This window comes from Idiotropiscis lumnitzeri, chromosome 1 (genome assembly GCF_059441095.1).
Source record: "Idiotropiscis lumnitzeri isolate Australia: NSW breed Sydney's pygmy pipehorse chromosome 1, RoL_Ilum_1.0, whole genome shotgun sequence".
Taxonomy (NCBI): Eukaryota; Metazoa; Chordata; class Actinopteri; order Syngnathiformes; family Syngnathidae; genus Idiotropiscis; species Idiotropiscis lumnitzeri.
In genome coordinates this window covers 29,974,095-29,994,627 of record NC_142391.1, presented here as the reverse complement: position 1 = coordinate 29,994,627, position 20,533 = coordinate 29,974,095, and the positions used below count along the sequence as shown (strand labels likewise).

The window sequence follows — 20,533 nt, the reverse complement described above, 5'->3', positions numbered from 1 at the left end:
ATAAGGTATAACTCATGACAAGGGCACCGTCTTTGAATTAATAATGGCCTGTGAAAATAATTACACTAATGAAATACCAGAAGACTTTATCAACAAAACAAAACTCAAATTAGAGCAGTTTAATAACGATGAGATGAACAGAACTGGGCCTCATTAGCATGGGTGTTAACGTGAAATAATGAACTTGGTAACAGTAGCAAAAAAAAAAAAAAAGAGCTGAAATGTGATCAGGTTACAAAAAAACTCCCTGGTTACAGTGTAAACACGGGGGAAAGATACGGCGGCGCCACACAGCTGATTACAGAAACCTCATAATCCTCATCTCCTGCAGCTTTATGCTAATGCTATTACAGAGGAAAAACTTTAAATCAATGTCTCATAACTGAAAAATCTCAATGCAATTAACCTCAAAGGCCTTGGCAGCTCAGCGTGGAGCCTCTCAAATAACAGAACAGTCTTGTGACTCCAACCAGCTTAGGGTGCATCCAAAAACACAGCGCTGCTGTTTAACATATTAATTGTAGAGGTACTGAGTGATGAAGCGCTGCAGTTTCTTCTTGTTTTCTGCCGATTGGAACAAAGGTGTGACCCCCAGGAAGACTCCTCCTTCCCGCCGCTCCTGCATGAGGACCTAATGGGACCGCAAACATGGTGGGCACGCTTGTAAAGATGATAGTTTTAACATCAATGATATTCACATAGCAGGATCTAAATTGAATAGAAACATGTGCCTTGGTTCAGAAGTTCTGGGTTGGAGTTTGCATATTCTCTCTGTGCCAAGTTCATCGTCAAAATTGTCCGTGTCAAAATGGGATTGCATATGTGGAATTATACGCACCATAGAATGTGTTCAACAAAACAATCTAATCTGAAGTATAGAACATCTGCACCAGTTGCCATTTATTTTGGATTTGATTGATTTGCCTCGTCATAGGTATGTTGACCGGCCACTTCATAAGGTACACCGGCACAATTCATTGTGATCCAATTCCAGAACTACATCAAACATTCTGCTGTTGACACAAAGCCTGAAGCACTTTTTCTGACGCCTGTAATCAATTTTTTTTTTTATGAAATATTTTTATTTATTTATTATTTTAAATCTTGCGGCTGTTATCTCTGGAATAGAAAAAGCCTTGTGCCACTCACAAGGTCGCACACATAACTATGGATCCACAATATCCCGAAGTGGGACCCCGTAAACGAGTGTCAAGATACTTTCACAGTCGTTTAAATTAATCTTTTAAATTGCATTGATCAAATATGCATTCAGATCAATGTTCAGGCAGAAAAAAAAACAAGTTATTTACCAGTTAATTTTATCATGCATCTGTACCTCTTGTTTCTCGGGGACGCAAATGGCACAGATTCGGTGGAATGGCCCATTTACACCCGTCCCCAACAAGAGTGCCCATTAGTGTTCTACTTTATTTTCACCAAGCTCCGGCATTAAAAAAAAAAAAAAAAAAGTGGATTTAAATGTTACTTTTCCAAAACATGTCCTCTTTAAAGTAGAATCCAATTTGAAAATTAACAAGATAGTAACAGTTTCTGACCCTGATAAGCAAATTAATAATTGCCTCTTGAAGTAGTTGCGTATATATAGGTCAATGTTGCTCTATTTTTAAAGGCAGCGATTGGCATCTCGCAAAGTGGGAGCAGACTGATGGCTGCACAGGCTGAAGGACTGACTTGTCAATTGGAAGAGAGGGACATTGGAGAGTTTTCCGAGACGCTGATGCGTGCATATGCACTACATGGGTTTTACGAGTGGCCGAGCCGCACCCCGCATCAGGAGAATAGATTTCACTTCAGCTCTTAGTAGATTGGAGATGTTGAATTGAAGCCCCCTTGTCCTTGTCTTTGAATCTCACAGGTTCAGAGATAAGACAAGATTGTATCTTTTCCTATCTAAAAGACGACCTCTCGTGGCCCTACTTCTTGAGCTGAATCTCAAACTGCGATCATCAAGCATTTATCTGGCCTCGACAACGTTTTTGTTTTATTCATTCAGATGAGGTCACCGCCGCAACCCTGAAACATGCTTAAAAGTCAAAAGAAAGTTCAACTACTCTTTTATCGTAGTATTCTCATTACTCCAGAAGGGCAACAAAGGGTTGCTTTAGGTACTTGATGTGATGCCATCGAAATATATTTTATCATGTATATTCACTGAACACACACGGCATACATTAAGCCTGTCACTCACCCCCAGGTCTATTAGTGTTCCAACTGCAGCATGAGCAGCCTCCTGTGAGCAGCTCTCTGCGAGATATCACACAAAGGCACGCATCATTCAAAAGAACAGACGTATATCCAATAAAGAAAATAACAGGTCGGAATAATGGAACAAAGCCATTACCAGTGGGACCGGTTGAATTTGTACATTGTGTCAAACTGAGTGCTTTCAATTAGGCAGTTAGGACTTTGTCTTTGTACGTGCGGAGGTGTGTTTTTTGAGGGAGATGTGCTCACCGTAGTGCTGTTTCTTCTTATTTGCCGTGTCACACAGATGTGAGCACAGCTGAGTCACAAAATCACCTTCTGCCGGAGAGAAGACGCGGGGGTTATTCTGCGTGAATGTTCAAACAGTCATTTCGTGTTCTCCATAATATAGAATGGATAAAATAATGCCCAAGTGGCAAAACTATTACAGTTGAACCTCAACATTTGAACACCATTTTGTATGTGGTGCTATACTCAACCTCTAATTTGTTCCTTTTTTTAAACACATCTCCCTCCTTATCGTAAATAATACAAATCAAATGAAGCTGATCCAGAGTCAAATAATATCAAGCCTCAGTGGTCGTGACAATGTGTTGCCTCAGATACTTGAGACACTTGTATCACAAGTCATCTTTCGCTGTTGAAATAAATGGCCAATATGTTTTTTTTAATGATAAAATATAATAACTATAATGATATGGTTCATAAAACATACTGTAATAACACGATTAAATATAATGTAAAGAATGAAACACTTTTTGTCGTTTGTTTTGCTTCAATTTAACGGGCATTGCCACCAGTTTAACAGACACGTGGAGAGGAGTTTTGCAACAGACTCAGTATGATGCAATTATATTTGTAATTTTTCACAAAGGCTACAGTATGTATTTGTCTGTGAATATTGTTTTAGTGTCTGTCTACATGTGTTGTTACTGCTTGCGTTGAAATAAGTTTCATAAACGCTTCTAAGACGGTAACCTCAGTGCTATTCACATTAAACCTATGTTTTGTTTTGTTTTTTTTTTGCATTTTGTGAGCATTAAGTTAAGAGGATTTTCCTAATGCAAAGCCATGTGCTTGTTTTGAATGAAATCAGTGTAATATTATTTGTTTTAGGTTTATTTTGACAGTATAAGTCAAATGTGAAGGACCATAAACAGCTTGAATCCTCATTTTTGAGTTGAGTACCGTTCATCGTGTCATTTTTGCTTGCAAGCCAAAGCAAAAACATGAACAACGGTTCAAACCTGTTAACAATTCTATAATTAAACCTAATCATAATAAATTGTGTGCCCCTGTTAACTGTAATGGTCTGTGGCGGGCATGGTGACACACGTGCAGAAGGAATATAATGCGTGGGTCCATGAAGTGAATGTCTTGACAGTCATGGTAAACAGAAATGACTTTGTTGACTTTTATAGTAGTGCCTAAATTAATTTGAGTCGTTCTGTGACCACACCCAAATCACTCGTATCCTAATTTAAATGAATGAAAATGCCATTAATCCGTTCCAGCCTGCCCAAAAACAGCATTCAATAATATTGTACTTCATAAAAACATAACATAAAGTCATTACATAAAATAAGATCTAAAGCAATAAAGAGTTTGTACAGTATAATTCTCTGTGACTATGCATCTCTTTCTGGTGTGTGCTGCTTGCCTACCGAGGGGCAATATAATACAAACATATGCAGCGGCGTATATAAACAGATTCTGGCCAACTTAAGATCGTTCTGCTTCTCGCTGCTTTGGACGCTGATTGGCTAGACGCGCTCACATGATTTTCCGGGTGCCATCTTGTAGTGATGTTGCTGTAGTGAAATTCAATGTCTTTTTGTCAATCTTTCATAATTCTTTGAACAAATAATGCAAAAATGGCATGGGTTGGCCAGATTCTTTATGTACAGATATACATGGACACAGTGACTACTAAGCTCAGTAGTTTTAGGTGTCATGTTTGTAGAGGATAAAGAAAATATGCCTGTATTTTTTTATTGTCTGTCTACATGTGTTGCGCCACACTTTGAGATCAAATATTTGTTGCTTGAACAATCATAACATCGCAACGCCGATGCTGTCGATGGCATTTTGCATTGTTTTCAAGCTAAGGCAACTCGCTATGTGCTTGTTTCAAAAACACAAAGTGTAATTCTCGCTTTCTCAGTTTTAGGTTTACTTTGACTGCAAATTTGGACTGGGGGAGCGCATTAAACATATTATCCTGTTATATTATTATTATGATTGTTAATTAATTGTTCAGTATTGACAAACTACTGCCTGTTCTGAAATGAGTTGACTTGAGTTCACTCACACCATACAGTGGTCGTATCTCAAATCTTTGCTCGCAAGCCAAAGCAAAAAAATTAAATCAGTAAAGGACAGCTCCTATCTTGAAAAACTCACAAGTTGGGTCACTTGTATCTGAAGTCACCACTGCGCTTGACTTTCATTTTGGAGGAAAGGTTAATAAGTTAAACCAAGACACTAAACCTGGCAGAGGTGTGTGTACGTGATCCAGGAACGCGGTGGTCCAGCAGAGAGCCCTCAGACGCCCGGCTAGCATGTCGCAGAGGAAGAACAGCATGTCGGGACAGTGATTTGGCTGGCTTATCTAGCAATGAGAGGGCAAGAAATAGGTTGATAGGAATGTCGACAGGAAGATGATTGGAAGAGTTCACTATATGGAAAGAACATTTTCCGCGAGGCTGAACTCCCTGTGAAAAGTCACTGTCAGCTGGCATGTCAAGACGCACAAAAATGTAGCAGAATAGGTCTTTTAATTTTGGTTTCTGTCATTTTGCCCAGCAGGCTGTCGGCTCATTCTTTTTTTTTTTTGCCTCAGACTGAAATAACTCAACAAATGTGCTATAGATTGTTATGAAAGTTCATAAAAACATTTGTGGCCCACAGAGGACATCTCCATGCTGGTCCATAACTTTCATACTGAGGTTCACATCCGAGTGAACAACAATAAGGAAGCAAGATACCATGGCATTTACATCAGTTGTTTCCTTGAATGATCCAGTGACTTTTCCGGTGTAAAGGTCAGAGATTCAAAGGAAGCTGTCATCTATCTTGACATATTTTTCCTGTCATGGGAATTTCAATATTTTCCTGCACAAGATGGTGGAAAGGCCATTTGTACCTGTTTAAAAATCACCCCATTCCACATTCTTAAGTCATATTCCAGCAAAATCTAGTACCTCGCCTGCATTACTTCCTTTGGGGCTTATTAAGGTTCTTCTGAGCATTCATGCATCCCAGATTTACAAGGATTTATTTGGGGAATGGAAACAAGATGTATGAAAGGCCTGTATGAATTGTTTAAAGATGTAATATCTACAGATAATGGAAGGGTTTAAATTGGATTCTGAAGCTGCTCCTATAAAATAGTATCACTGGCCTTGCTTCTCATTACATAATTGTACAAATCCATTAGGCATCTAGGCAAGGCTATCAGCCTAGAAAAAATTAAATATGACATGCAAATGGGGATTAAAACACGAGAATAAAGGATTGAGTCATGAGAATGCTGCAAACAACAATATTCTCAGACCTGATTTAAATGAATTGACAGTTTGAGACCTCAAATGTTCAGGTTCCAGGAGCATAGTAACTAAATGCTGCTTCACTTTGGTTCTGGTTCTGTGAACACACAACAGACCTGTCCTAGACGACCTGAGGGGTCTGCATACTTTGTAGGGTATTAGTGCATCTTGCATGTATTTTGGTTCAAACCTATTCAGAGATTTATGGACGAGGAGGAAGATTTTAAATGTTATTTTTTGACTCACTCGAGGCTAGTGCAGTGATTTTAGGACAGGTGTGATGTGGTCCAGTTTCCCGGTGTTTGGAAGGACTCTGGTGTTGTCTGGTTGAGACATAAAGCCCTTAATTTGCGCTATGTTTTTCAGGTGGTAATAGGTAGAATTAGGGAATGTCTTTTAAGTGGTTGTTAAAATTCAGGCCTGAGTTAATAATCACATCACGATATAGGCATAGAGTTAAGATGAGCGCTGATCTTGGACCTTTCATTTTTGGGGCCAAAAACAAACACTTTTCTGGATTGAGCTGGAGAAAATTCTGGTTCATCCCCTCATTAATTTTAATACACTTACTTAATGAAAGTAAGGGACTTTAATCATATGATGATGCTGTAATTTAAAGTCATCTGCATAAATATGATAAGAGATGTTGTGATGCAAATCAATATCAAGTATTATTATATTTGAAGGGAATTTTTTGATGCACCTTTTGCATTGCATCTCATTAGATCGCCGTGGCTCATGAGTGTAGTTACGCGACACTATTATGCCACGTTAGAGGATATCAAGTGAGATGAGTAGCTATCCAAAAGGTGGAAATAAATCAATTGGAATGGGAGCATTTCAGTGAAATAGAAATACATCCTCAGCCTTCACAGCAGATCAGGTTACAATTGCAAATTGACCGCATTGAACTGACCCAAGTCTGTGTTGTATGACATCAAGGGTATTCAGTTACCGAAAAGAGAAGGTAATATTTGTCAGGGAGTGATACGTGTTTTTGTTAGTCAGCTGAGGGTGGCAGAACAGAGGCAGCAGCAGAGGAATATCTGCTTGCAATTAATAGTTAAACTGTGTATATAATCGTGAGTCCCTGCCATGGTGGAGAGTTGATACGAAGTTGATGTGACTGTGCATTACATACACTGAATTATATTGCTATTGAGGATTTATTTTTAATTGACAAAAATGGGATCTTAAGTAAACTAGCAGTCTCGGTGGCTAGAAATTATGAGAGAGTGAAGAAAAACAGAAGTAGTCTACACATGAATATTTGATATGCAACATGCAGAAAGTTTCTTTCAAAGAGAAAATACTGAACAGTAAAGGTCTTCTGTCCAACAACCATCAAGTGATATAGGAAGAGAGAGACCAACAAAACAAACTGTGTGTACTGGGAAAGCTGAGCCTGAGAACATTCTGAAGATCTGAATGTAGCAGCATTAAACATTAAATATCTATCATCTGAATGCAACGAACTCCCTTTTGTCTTTCTAAATCAAGACTGAGTAGAGAGGAAGACCGCTTACGGAGAAGAAAACTGAACGCAATAATGGGTTTGAAGAATGTGCAGCTTTGAAAAATTTCTCTGAGGCAAGAGTTGCAGTCACTGACTCTCTCAAAGCTTTAGGTCAAAACAATGTTTGGATGAAAAATATATTGCTGAAAAGAAGTCGCCAGGCAAGATTGGAGTAATGAACTATTGTTCTGTCAAAAGGAGACTAGCATAATTGAGTTGTTTTTGGATGACAGTTCTGGTCAGTTGTGCTTGGATGTTATTCATTAAGACCCTGTTTTTCCCCAGCATTTTAACATCCTCACCCCTAAGTCACTTTGCACACACTTTGGGAGTTGATTAGATACCCTGTGTTGCTTTGAAAAGTCAAACATAACATTCATGACAGTCTTCTATTAAAGCTGACACACGTATTGCTAATTGATATTCAAGTAATGCGTCTCGGCTGCGTGGCTGCTTTTGTTATGGAGATGTACTCGCATGAAATGACTCTTTCGTGCTGTGGCTTTGCTCGTTTTATCGTGGCCTCTTTGCACCTCTGTAAGTTGCCATGGTCTGTTAACTGGGTCAACATCTGACATGCTTCTCCTAATATACAGAGGAACCTCTGGTGCTTTTGAGTGGCATGTGACGGAGGCAGAAAAACCCAATTGTCCTGTTCGGGTACCTTATAGGAATGCAAGTCCTGTTCCTCACAATCAGAATCGCTTTGATACAGCTCGTCTGTGGTGGTCCAAGTTAGGGTGCCCTCTCTCTTCCAGAAATCACAGATGGGAATGTCCCTTTGAACCTGCACAGAAAAACACTACTACTACACTGTCTGCACGCAAACAAGTGCACACATATCACCCAGTTTACAAGAACCAAATCAGATTTTATAAATATTGAATTTTTATGGGGGAAAAAAACGCATTTTACATGAGAACAGACAGTGGTTGATCGGCACCCTGGATAGAATTGTGTTGTTATGTCTCAGTATACATTTCTGGGACTATGAAAAATGTATCTTACTTCTTCCATGATCAAGATGCCGCATCGCACCAAACTGTCAATTGCATCCAGTGCAAAACTTTGAGAAGACTGGCAGGGCTGGAGAAATTGGAAATAAATGAGAGAGAAGGTGAGAGGAGCAAAGAGCTTCAGTCTCATCACACATGGAAGACGAGCAAAGGAAGACAGGTGACAAAGAGCATAGGCTGTGAGGTGGAGACGAGGATGAAGCAGAGTCGGCCATCGGGATGCATGAGTGGGAGCGATATTTTTCCGTGGAGGAAAAGGCTGAGCAACACTGCTGCAAGCAGAGTAGAAAAGAATGAGTGGCTGTTCAAATGAAAGGTGGGCTAACAGAGAAAGGCGCAGTATATCTGCCTCCGATTCGAAGCCCTTGAAGTCAACGTGATGGAGCGTGTACACATGTACTTGCGCACAAACACACAGCCAGAGCACACAATTCAACACCAGCGGTGCAGTGTGAGTCACCGTTCAGCCCCATTAAAGACCCATTGAACGAGACACACCGGATGTGCGCGTGTGTGTGATATGAATGGAAACTCACTGGTCGAAAGCCCGGAGGCAGGAGATGGCAAAGCTGCAGGGCTCTTTCAGTCAGCTCCAACTGGCAGAGCACCACATCATACTCCAAGTCACCTTTGACCTGGTCTCCATCTGTGCTGTCAGCCCTCACCTTGCTGCTGATGCCACTGCTGGCAAGCTCATATAGCATGGCTGACACTGCACATGCTGGGGAAAAAAATGTTACCTTACTAACAAACAGACGCAACACAGCATTCATGTATTAGAGCATTTAAAAAAAACATTTTCATCGACCCGGAACCTTGGTCCGTGCACGATTGCACTGACGCACAAGTCAGTGCTTGGATAACCATGCGGCTAGCGGCGATAAAAACAGAGGAATATGACACTGTAAAACGGCATTGCTAAGATTAATGGGAGGCTGAATTAATTTCAACTACCTGATGGAAGCATTGATAATAGAATCGCTTTGTGCAAATTGTGCAAAAAGGAGTTTGCATGCCGTCGAAGTCGTTAAATCCTCTGGGACCACAGACATGAAATATAAATAGGTAGGACTTGCCTCCTCGAGCTACGTGTGCAACCCAAAGTGGTTGCTCCCACTGGGGAGTGTCCGAACATTTCACGTCAAGTTATAACATTAATAGAAGAAGAGAGAACAGGCTGAATTAGGTGTAAGATATGCTATTACACTAAAGTTGATTTAACTACACAAAATATAAACATGAACAGAAAAGTGTGCAGTGTTCATGTTAATGTTCTGGGACACCGTTGTCCATACGCTGATGGTGAAGCAGCTGCGGTGCTTGAAGCGGATGTAACAAGAAGGTCCTATTGCAAAGTCCTTTTCATTCATCGCCTTGACAATACCTGAGCGTGGAGATGCAACTGCATTGTTGGCAAGCCTTTTCAAAGCACTTCAAGCACCCACTGGCAAACTTGTTCCTTAAGCTTTCTTGTTGGTTATTTTTTCTTCATCGCCGTTAGAGTAGCCTCCGCTTTTCACCAGTCCCAAACAAGTTGCTCTTTCACTCCAAACTTTCTCTTGGCTCCTCAATCAGGGTTTTCAGGTGCAAATTTCAATTGAAATTTGAATTGAATTGAAATGAATTTTCAAATTTCAATTTATGTTTGCAGCTCATAGTCTTCAGAATATGGTTCTCTTTTGGGGGGCATTTGTGTTCAGTCGTTCTCAGTTGTCTTTGTAAGGAGGAGGAGATATTGGTGCAGAAGTCTTAAGTGCCCTCTCAAAGCTGTCTGTGAAATTATATATATTTTTTTCATGCAATTAGTTAGCAGGTCAGCCTCACAGTACAGAGATGCAGGGTTCAATTCCAACTCCGGCCTTCCTGTGTGGTGATTGCATGTTCTCAGAGGTGGGCAATCCACCCCGGGGGCGGAACGGTCCAGCCCTACAGCCTGTAAGGACGTCCATTTTTGGGGTCGGGGGTGAATAATTTTAAAAAAGGGTTCGATTAACAAAGACCGGAGGTGGATTTTAGTCCGGCCCGAGAACCGGCCCTTGTGCGTGTGATGAACCCACACGCGAAATGGACAAACAACAAAAATTGTGCTTGAACGCGTCAAAATCGCCACTACCAACTAATTGTGTATGAAGACATGTGAGACAGCAGTGTGTGTTCAAGCGTGGTTGTATTTCCTTATTCTGACATCACGTAACCCGCCACTCCGACTGTTAAGTATTTTCCAGAACCGCTGGAAAAAAGGGTCAGGACTCTTTAAGCGCAGACACAGAAAGATGATTTTAGCAAAGATATTTATTTTTACAAAAAGAACAATATATACATATATATATATATATATATATATATAAAATCATACGCAAGACCGACAAAGTGCAACAAAAGACGCTGGAGGAAAAACTCACACCAGGGGTGTCTAGTAATTCCCAACTTGGGAGCATGAGCAAGAGGAATCTTCCGACGCTGAGTTGTCAGCGTGGAGTTTTTAAATAGTGAAGTAATCAAGGACTTGACGAGTGACAGGTGCATGGCTGGTGGGCGCATCTCTCCAGCCATTACGACATGACCAGGAACGAAGCGCTGGAAGGAAACGCCCCCACTCCAGCTGGGCAAAAACAAAACAAAAACATGACAGGACAAAACGGACCATGACACCTACCAGCTCCAGGGGTATACCATTACAAGATGGGGGGGGGCAATACCACAATTCCTACAACACCAACAATGCATATTTACTTGCATTAAGCACGTTCATGGAGAAGAAGAAAGAAGGAGACAAATAAGACCATAGTAAGACCATAATAAGCCAATAATAAGGTAAGCGGATATGAATAGTAAATAAATAAATATATATATATATATATATATATATATATATATATATATATACATACACACACACACACACACACTTGTAAGCATATAACGTGTATATTGTGAACTTGAATTTCACCACATTTACAGATGACAGCTTGAAAAGGACGAGTTCACCTCACACAATGTGGAGAGCTGTTATCTACTGAATAAGTTACTGGATAATGGTATGAGGCATGCCCTGAAACACTCTTTACAGCAGAGGAACTGAGCACAGGCACTTCAGTGTATAAAGAGGTATTACGAATATTGTGCTAGACAGAGTATGTGCATCAGAGGTTCAATCAAAATTATCCTTGAAATGACCATCAAACTTCAAGGCCACGCTCCGACCACATTAGATGGCATATAGGGGGAAAAAAAGGACCTTAGTTATTTTGCATCTTCAATCTACTTTGTACCGAGGATGGTGATTCCCAACAAATGTGCTGTGAAATAATCAAGAATGAGGTAGGAAATTATCCATTTTAAAAATGGATGAAATGAAAAATATCCATCCATCTATCTTCTGTACCGCTTCTCCTCACGAGGGTCGCGGGGGGTGCTGGAGCCTATCCCAGCTATCTTCGGGCAGTAGGCGGGGGACACCCTGAATTGGTTATGTATATTTACTACAAATTAGTTTGTTCATCTTGCTATTACTGCAATGTTTTGAGACAGACAATTATGTTAACAATTAAATGCTCTTCCACTAGATGGCAGAAGGTACATCCACCAGTTTTGATTCAAACAAAAGAATAATAAGACTTGTGTTTCACTAAACAGACATGTAAATTTGTGAGAAAATCGATTGGACGTTACTTCAGTATACATTACTGTATATCCTTTCTGTGACATTATTGCTTGGAAGTGTGCCTTTGAGACTTTTCTGATCTAAAAAATGTGCCTCAACTCACAGTTTTGGAAACACTTGTTAAGCATAGCTGCTTCCAATTGGGGAACGGAACACTGGTTTTACAACTTTGAGTTACAATTGGTATGATAAGGTGCAATACAAATAAAGTTGAATTGAATTGAAAAATCCCAATTTGAACATTGTAAAAATAATAATAAACTATCCCAGGAGCGCCTAAAGACTGCCTAATTATCAAAATATTCGGAAAACCTCTAAATGATTGCAATTAACTGTACTGTAAAATATTACCGCAATATACATTTCGTGAACTAAATACCTCGGTGAATCCATTTAAGAGGTGAAGGCAGAACATTTTACAACTCAATGGATTGAAACTGTACAGGTGTACCCATTAAAGCGTCCGGTGAGTATAGCTGGGATTGTTTTAAGTATTTGAGGACAAAGCCTATGTTTCATAACGCCCGCTGCCCACAACCTTCACTTCCGCAACGGAAATAAACTGCGCTTACATAACGAATTGTGCACAGAGACCATTATCAAAAGGCATTGTACGTGCCTGCAAAAAAACAAAAACATAAATAAATAAATAAAAAAGCACACACCATGTGCTTTAAAATGCAAATGAGAAAACAGTCAAGTGTTTCGGAAACCACACAGACAGCTAAGGATCTGCGTCATCAACCTAGCGGAAGTTAATGGTTGTCTGGCAATGGCTGTAAAGCAGCAGCACTGTCAAAGTTCCGATATCATTGACTTTGGAACGTCAAACTCTGCGTATAGAGGAGTTCTTTCCTTTTCTTTGTTGAGACATGACAGATTTATTATTTTTTTTTATCTTTTGAGCTTTAGAAGTAGTTAATACATTGTTCAGACGATACTTTTCAGGAAGTGAGATATGGCTTAGTGTGTCTCTTCAGACAGCGATATAGTATGTTGTCACGACTTTTGATACATACAGTCAGGACCAGCATGTTGGACAGACAATGTGCAAGTGAGAGAAAAGGATGTGAAATTTTAAAAGGAACATATTAGCTCTCTCTGGTCCACTGCAGTGGAGACATAGATAGGAACCAGGCTCCCAAGAACAGGTTTGACCAACCACATTGAAAAAGGAAAGATGAGAAAAAGTAAGAGCAATCTACAGTACAAGTGTGGGAGGGAAGAGCCAGCAGATCAAGCTTGAGCAGATGGCCACAGTGAGCGTGGGGGACTGAGATTGAGAACAATCCATTCCCGACAGGGCCGGCAAAGCTTGATTAGGGGGAGAGAAGGTAGAATGATGTTTTGATAGAACCCATGGAAGTCAAAAACCAGGTGGCTTAACAGAAGATCCGGAAAGAGCGGTTGAGCCATTAAAAAGAAAACACCTTTTAAAAAGCACACAATCACATCGCCCAGTGGTGAAACCAAATGGAGACTTTTCCTTTTGCAGGTTACAAGTTTGGAACTCACAGTTCCTGTAACATTAACTATGTCCTCTGGTAAAACAACAAGCACCTTGTGTGAACTGTAAAACTAGTGTCAGCAAATGTCATGTTCCCTGCATGTTGTATCGACAACAGTTTGCAGTTCACCGAATTTGCCTCCCTGAAATACCTCCGCCAGGTTAACTCATACAAACACTCATCCCGAAACAGAATCTGCAAAAACATTTTTCCCACAGCCTTTACTCACAAATCGAGTGTGACCTTTTTTCAGGATTCATCTCCTCTGGCACGTTAGGTTTATTTGGGAGAAAGTCAGCACTGATAGTACAATTCACCACTGTGCATAAATTAAAGAGTCAAAAAAATCAATTAAGGGCCATTTTGACAATAATTCAATGTCACAGATATGACTATTTATGTACCCTATGTTGGAGCCAACTTATCAAGTGTGAATGCCAAGTTAAATGTAACCGCTTGGTTGTTTTTTGTGTCACAATAAGTTGTATGCGATTCTGAAATAATGCACATGGCGAGTTGTGAGTTACTTCAACATGCACATGATTAAAGGAAAAAAGATCTGGCTTTCCTGTCTTTTGCAATGGCTTTCGTGGTATTTACAGTGAAGCATAAGAACAGCTAAAGAGCATAATTGGAGTGTGTAAATTTAAGCCAAGGCAGTTCAGCTTCCCAACAATGCCATATTTCGGCTGAGATGGCAGAAATTTAGAGCACAAACTTTGCCCAAGTGCGGAAAATGCATGGTTTTTTTTTTTGCCCCACAGAAATAAGCAGATATGGTTGCTTCTGAGTCAATTTTTCATGGATGATCGATTTAGTAATGACGGCATAAATGTCAACAATTCAAGCTGGGGGCAACAAAATGGTAGAAAAACAAATTACAGATGTAGTTGTACTAATGGACACTTAAAGACTCCGTGGCTTTATCGAAAAAGCTCAACGGCAGTCTTTGGCTCGTTACAACTAACACTGTGTATTTAGCAGTGCAACTTTTAAAATATCATGTTTCAAATCGATTTTCCATCCTGCCATGGGAACTGTCACAAGTCGCAGCCAAAGCCTCCCACGAGCACCAGCACGCGAAGAGAACATAAGGGCTTTACATGACTTTTGGGCTTAAGTGTTATATAAAAGTATTGCCATCGAACCAAAATACATGCATGCAAAATTACTCACCACCAACTGCTTCCAAAATAAAAGTATGAGTGACAATCTGGGCTTGCAGGTCGAGGTGATGTGTTGCAGCAAGAGTAGGACGAGCTACAATTAAAGGGTCTTGCCTAGAGGTCGAAAGAAGATATGGTATGCAAAATGTTCCAAATCTGATTTATCTGTATTTGATTTCTGGAGAACCGACCTTGACGGAACTGCAACTATATTGAGGTGAGGCGCGAGCAGCGTGATGGAGTAGTGGACCACCTCGGTTAGACTTCCTCCAAATCCAACATCTTTGTTCCTGAACAAGAGCTCCTCCGTGAGCCAGCTGACATCACGACACAAGACGGACATGCTCACACCCTGCCCACGGGAACCAGGAAGGGAATTTAGTCTCCAAATTCAAGTCAGGTATATATTGAATGTCAGTATTGATCAAACCGTTTTGCTGGTGGTGACAATTTAGCAGTGCATCAACAAGGAGACAATTCACCCCAAATTTTGTTATTTCAGATGTGAGCATCAAACTGGCAGCACCTCAAAATTAATCAGTAGCCAAGAAGTAGCTCTCAGATCCCTCAATCAAACAATTCAGTGTACCTCAGCAAAACTCAACGTGGGCTTTGTGTTTTTTTTTACATTTAGTGTTTTGATTGTGACACTTATGCACAAATTAGGAGCTGTCTCAAAAATAGAATAGAATACCGCCCAGTAATCCTCCATATCTTGAAGTTCACTCTTCACATTTTTTGCGTATCTGGGCACCTGACCCCTTTTTTGCCAGTCAGTCCCCCGCCCCCCGGCTGCGATCTCTGTAGCGTTCCGGCCTCGACCCACTGGCTTTATTCATAAAAACTGTCGGCCCCACTATGACCCAGGTTTGCATTTTTGTCCCTGGAACCTAACCCCTAGAACTCACCCATTCCCCGTTTTTGTGCCCTCAGATGCCACAAGGCATATTTACATTCATTAATCAAAGTTGTTATTTTTGATTAAATCTGCATTTGTATGACTGTTAATGTTAAAATATTACTTTCAAATTGCCTGTACAGTGAATATATTGTGCATGGTGCGCTCTTGACCCCGGAACACAGGAATGAAACATTTACCTTACGGTGCCGATAAAGCAAAAGACTGGATAGCAGACTAGTGGACATGACAGCCATGCAGGAGGTTATAGCTGTGAAAGAGAGCACAACTCACAAATCTTAAATACCATTGCACAATGCAAACATGATTAAAACATCACATGGGGATTCATTTACAGACCAGCAGGGGCACATTATCTCCTACTTACAGAAAATGAGGTGGACAGCAATCGCAATGCTGAGCTCGCTCTCCTGATGGGTTAGCTCTGTGGTTTCTGACACAGAACGAGAAGGCAGGAACCATGACGTCTTCCTCTGACCAAACTCACTTTCAGTGCTGAAGAGAAAAAGCAAACAGCTAGAATCAATATTGGATCAGATGTCAATCCTTTTGTACAATTATCACACTGCAAGAGCAAATACAGATAACCCTCACATGACTCTCCAACTGGAGATTTTATTTTATTTTAATGCTACAATTGTGGATTATACAACATATCTTTCACACCGTCAGTATCCTCCACTGGACACTCGCCACTCAGCAGCAAACATTAAGAAGACACAGTGACGCGCCGGTGTGCACAGTGGAGCATTTAGCGGTGCCCCATATTTCCCTCAGGAACACTGAGCTAAACAAGTGAATTCTGGACCAGGTGGCCCCTTTTGATTGAGTGGCCTTGTTGCTCTTTAACTGCGTCATGAAAATGGAAACAACTATTGGCTGAGAGAGAATCATGAGGAAAAGATGTGGGAGGATGAAATAAACTGGTGGACATATACTGTACAGTAGTTTTAACTGCAACAAACAACGACAAATGAGAAGACGCAGAGCCTCATTAAATGATATATTAAAGGCATTTTCAGCCATTTCAAGTCAACTGAATTGCTTTGACAAACGTTTAGTATGTGGATAAGAGAAGCTCAGAGTGTTGCTGAGAACGCATTTTACATCTGTCTCTGTTGTTTGACAGGTTTGACAGTGTCACCAATGAAACACAATATGATACAAATATTCACCATATGTTAAGTACCTGCCTCATTATTTCCTAGTACAATGGCTAACACCGATGATTGTTAATGTTGTCAAGTAAAATAGAACAAAATTACAAGTTGAAATTCAATTGAACTATCCTCACTCTACCATCCATCACTTCTCATTTCATCTCTAACCCTCTCTAAAGAATTCATATGAGACATGAACCTCTTTACCTGTCATAAGCCAAAGTGGCTCATCGAGGATGTTCAATGAACCTTTACTGTGTCAGTGCCAGATTTCAAATAAATTATTCTTCAAATGTTGGGTGAAAGCCAAATCTTGTGGCGAATCTTCCAAGACAAATTGTGTGCGTCTGTGTGTGCGCGTGTGCGTGTTGTACTTGAGATTGTGTGGCAAGATTACCAATCACGAACGATAACAGGCAGCAACAGGTCCTGTAGAGGGCGCCATTCAACTACTCTGCACTTGCCTGAAGCGTACATTTCCTACACATGCACACGCACACGCTCGCACACACACACACGCACACACGCACACACACAAGATTTAGCATAGCCCGCAGTCAAAGTCTATTAAACACTAAATCTAAATCAAACTGAATGGTTGACTTGGACGGTAAATTTTGAAGAACAGATTATCAAGCAATGCGTTCCAACGCAGTAGCTTCTTTTATTACTACCATACATTTACCTCACATTACCTGTTAGGTAGATATTCTATTGTATGTTGTCTATACTTAAACAACACAAATATATATTCTTATGTTTGTAAAATCACGAAAATCATACCTTGCACAATTGCACTCGAGGTCCAATGGTATTTTGGGGCCTCTATTCCCCTTCGCCTGCATTGTCTTAACTTGTTAATACGTTTGTAACCAGCTCTACATGAGTGTAATCTCTAACATCGTAAGCCTCCATTTTACACATTATGCAATATTGTGAGGTAGGGCTGCTCGATTGTGAAAAAAATTGCTATCACAATTATTTCAGTAATAATTGAAATTATGATGATTCAAACAAATATTTTTTCTGCACAAAACCCCTCAAAATGGATGCAAAATGGAAACAAATCAAATTTATTTTAGCGTAAAATAAAGGTCCAATTGTATACATTTGAGTATGTATAACAGTGCATTGGAATTTACTTGCTATACACTTAATTGCGAAAGAACTGTTGTTTAAATAAACATTTAAATAAACAATTTCAATAGAAAGCTCAAATTTGAAACTCAAGTGTACTTACTATAGTAGACATTGTAAAATGAGTAACATTTTATCAATGTTTTATGTACATACTGTATATAATTGTTTGTACGATTATATAAATTTTGTAATCGTGGACTGTAGTAATCGTAAATTGAATTTCGAATAGTTGCACAGCCCTATTGTGATGACTTCAAAATAATCTTTCTGGACTGAAGAGCCCACACTAACGCCATATGTACCGGGCCTTTGGGGTCAAAACCACCCACAAAAGATGTGAATTATGAAGCATGTCTCAAGAACGGGCCAGCACGGTGGAGCACGGTGGGTGACTGGTTAGCATGTCCGCCTCACAGTGCAGAGGTCGTGGGTTTGATTCCAGCCTTCCTGTGTGGAATTTGCATGTTCTCCCCATGTCTGCATGGGTTTCCTCCAGGTACTCCCGGTTTCCTCGCACATCCCCAAATTTGCATGGTAGGTTAATTGAACACTGTAAAATTGACTCTAGGTGAAGGGAGTCTGTCTTTGTGTGCCCTGCGTTTTGCATGCAACCAATTTAGGGTGTAGCCCGCCCACTGCCCAAAATCTGTGTGTATGGCTGGACCCCTACCATTTTGCTTAATGGCATTCATAAATTGCACATTTTTTTAGGGTAATACATTCGTGATTGAGCATGACTTTGGGATGGTTTTGTGTTTGCACATCAATATAATTTATCATAATAACTTTAATAATGTCGTATTTTATCACAAATTATGCCGTTTTTTCAAATTCCCGAAAAGCACGATAGTGATTTTGGAGATGTGAGGACTCCACGCAACAGCTACATTATATTCTTAAAGTGTGTTCACCTTAAGAGAAAAGGGCTGGGCGAGATGAAGCCTAACAATTCCTTCTGGTTTCCTCCAAAGAAGAGACAACAGCCAGCGAAATAGACAGCTAACCTTTAAGACGTGAAAGAGAAAATACTTTCAATACAAGTGCATTATACAGTGACTTGAAGATGATATCATAGTGAGGTCTCGCCATTAGAAGGCACATTATGTGCTACCACTAATGAGCAGAGTACATGATGATTGAACAGCGACGCAGAGTGTGTGTGCCAATGAGCAAACATCTGAATGACAGAACCAAATGATGAGGCGAGAACCTTTTTATGGCAATTAGCTGAAAGTTACACCCACTCGCCTGTGTTGACTTGACATGCAGATAATAGAGGGCAAATAACCATCGACGACATGCATCCTCACCTAAACATCAAACAATTTCCAGATCTCCATCCCTTACGTCATAATTTAGTTTTTTCCATTTATCCTCCAAACTAGAGGCCACTAAACAAACACTTGTAAAAATCTTGAGGGTGCTTTTCATGTTTTCACCCACTTACCTGAATGTGTGTCTCCGGCACACATTCATAGGAAATGCCCACAGGAACCAGACTGATATCAGGGACAGATCCCTCGTTGATGAGCTGACTGATGTGAGCCAGCCACTGGCCCCCTTGACCAGACTCTGCTGACACGCCGACACTTAAGGATTGGCCGTCATGTAGGAGCTCACGTACTAGCTGAACAAGAGAGAGAGAGAGAGAGAGAGATAGTATAGAAGAAGGTCTGGCAAGTTGTCACAGTCGGGAGCAATTAGCATAAAATGCCTGCCGTGCATTTTAAATGATGAATTAGCCAAATGACAGGTCAAGGCCTTGAGAGGAGGAAGAAAAAAAAATGTAAAAATGTGTTTGGGGCAGCTGAGGAACAAGAAGTCAAATGCAAACTGGATAAGGAGCAGATATAAAAGAGGCTCTGGGGGAAACTTCACAACATTCAAGAATATTAAATTACGACAAAAGAACTAAAGTGGAGCGTACTCAAACAATAGTGGTCGATTAACATTGACATAGAGTATAACTAATAAACAAAACTACTTTCGAACACACAGCCAATATGTTTTCTCACATTAATTGTCAAAGAGGGGGGAAAAAAACACACCGAGTCTCTCATAAAGAACCCGTTTGTTTCAGTGAGATTGTAGTTTTGTGAATTAATGACTGGCCAAGTGCTTTTATTTAGATACATAGCAATATATTGATCTTAATAAAAGCAGTTACGCCTCCAAATGACTTATCTTCGGATAAATGATACAAAACATAAAGGGCTCCCAAGCTACATACAAAAAGGAAGCCAGTGATAAGGCAATGAGCACTGAAAAATGAGAAAGAAAAAAATAAAGGTATGGCATTACTTGAGGAGTAAAAGTAAAGGAAGAATAGTGAGTGTGATGAGGCCGAGTTTGAAGCAGAGTTTAAACGATGGCTTTTATTTTGATTGAGGAGCTGACTAGGTAGGGATGAAAAGAACAACAGCGCACCGAAAGACAAATTACAAGGCCAGGTAGCTATTTTGTGCTTACCCAGCAATTTTATATCATCACCAGCCTGAAGATTTTCCCCTCCAGCAAAAAATACATTAGCATCATGTTTTTCTGATTCATGACCCAGACCTTCATTTCCATTCACTTGCGAACAGGCCGTTTGTATGTTTTAAGACACGCGGGTAATGAGGAACTGCTTCAATTGTCAGCTTTGACTAGCTTGTGCTTATTTATTTGATT

At 40.2% G+C, this 20,533-nt stretch overlaps 1 protein-coding gene across 4 annotated transcripts in view; it reads right to left on the bottom strand.

The window, feature by feature from the left end:
• Window positions 1–104: 104 nt before the first annotated feature.
• Window positions 105–20,533, bottom strand: part of gpat2 (glycerol-3-phosphate acyltransferase 2, mitochondrial) — an 81,994-nt gene continuing 61,565 nt past the window's right edge. For all 4 annotated transcript variants that reach the window (XM_088305330.1, XM_088305345.1, XM_088305354.1 and 1 more), the window contains 14 exons: window positions 19,311–19,490; window positions 18,775–18,867; window positions 17,121–17,203; window positions 15,931–16,058; window positions 15,743–15,813; window positions 14,836–14,996; window positions 14,655–14,758; window positions 8,843–9,027; window positions 8,299–8,376; window positions 7,955–8,077; window positions 4,717–4,837; window positions 2,476–2,544; window positions 2,210–2,265; window positions 105–631 (listed from right to left, as the gene is read on the bottom strand). In XM_088305330.1, the coding sequence (XP_088161456.1) occupies window positions 515–631; window positions 2,210–2,265; window positions 2,476–2,544; window positions 4,717–4,837; window positions 7,955–8,077; window positions 8,299–8,376; window positions 8,843–9,027; window positions 14,655–14,758; window positions 14,836–14,996; window positions 15,743–15,813; window positions 15,931–16,058; window positions 17,121–17,203; window positions 18,775–18,867; window positions 19,311–19,490 (1,569 nt within the window). In that variant the 3' untranslated portion in view covers window positions 105–514. The remainder of the gene's footprint in view (window positions 632–2,209; window positions 2,266–2,475; window positions 2,545–4,716; window positions 4,838–7,954; window positions 8,078–8,298; window positions 8,377–8,842; window positions 9,028–14,654; window positions 14,759–14,835; window positions 14,997–15,742; window positions 15,814–15,930; window positions 16,059–17,120; window positions 17,204–18,774; window positions 18,868–19,310; window positions 19,491–20,533) is intronic.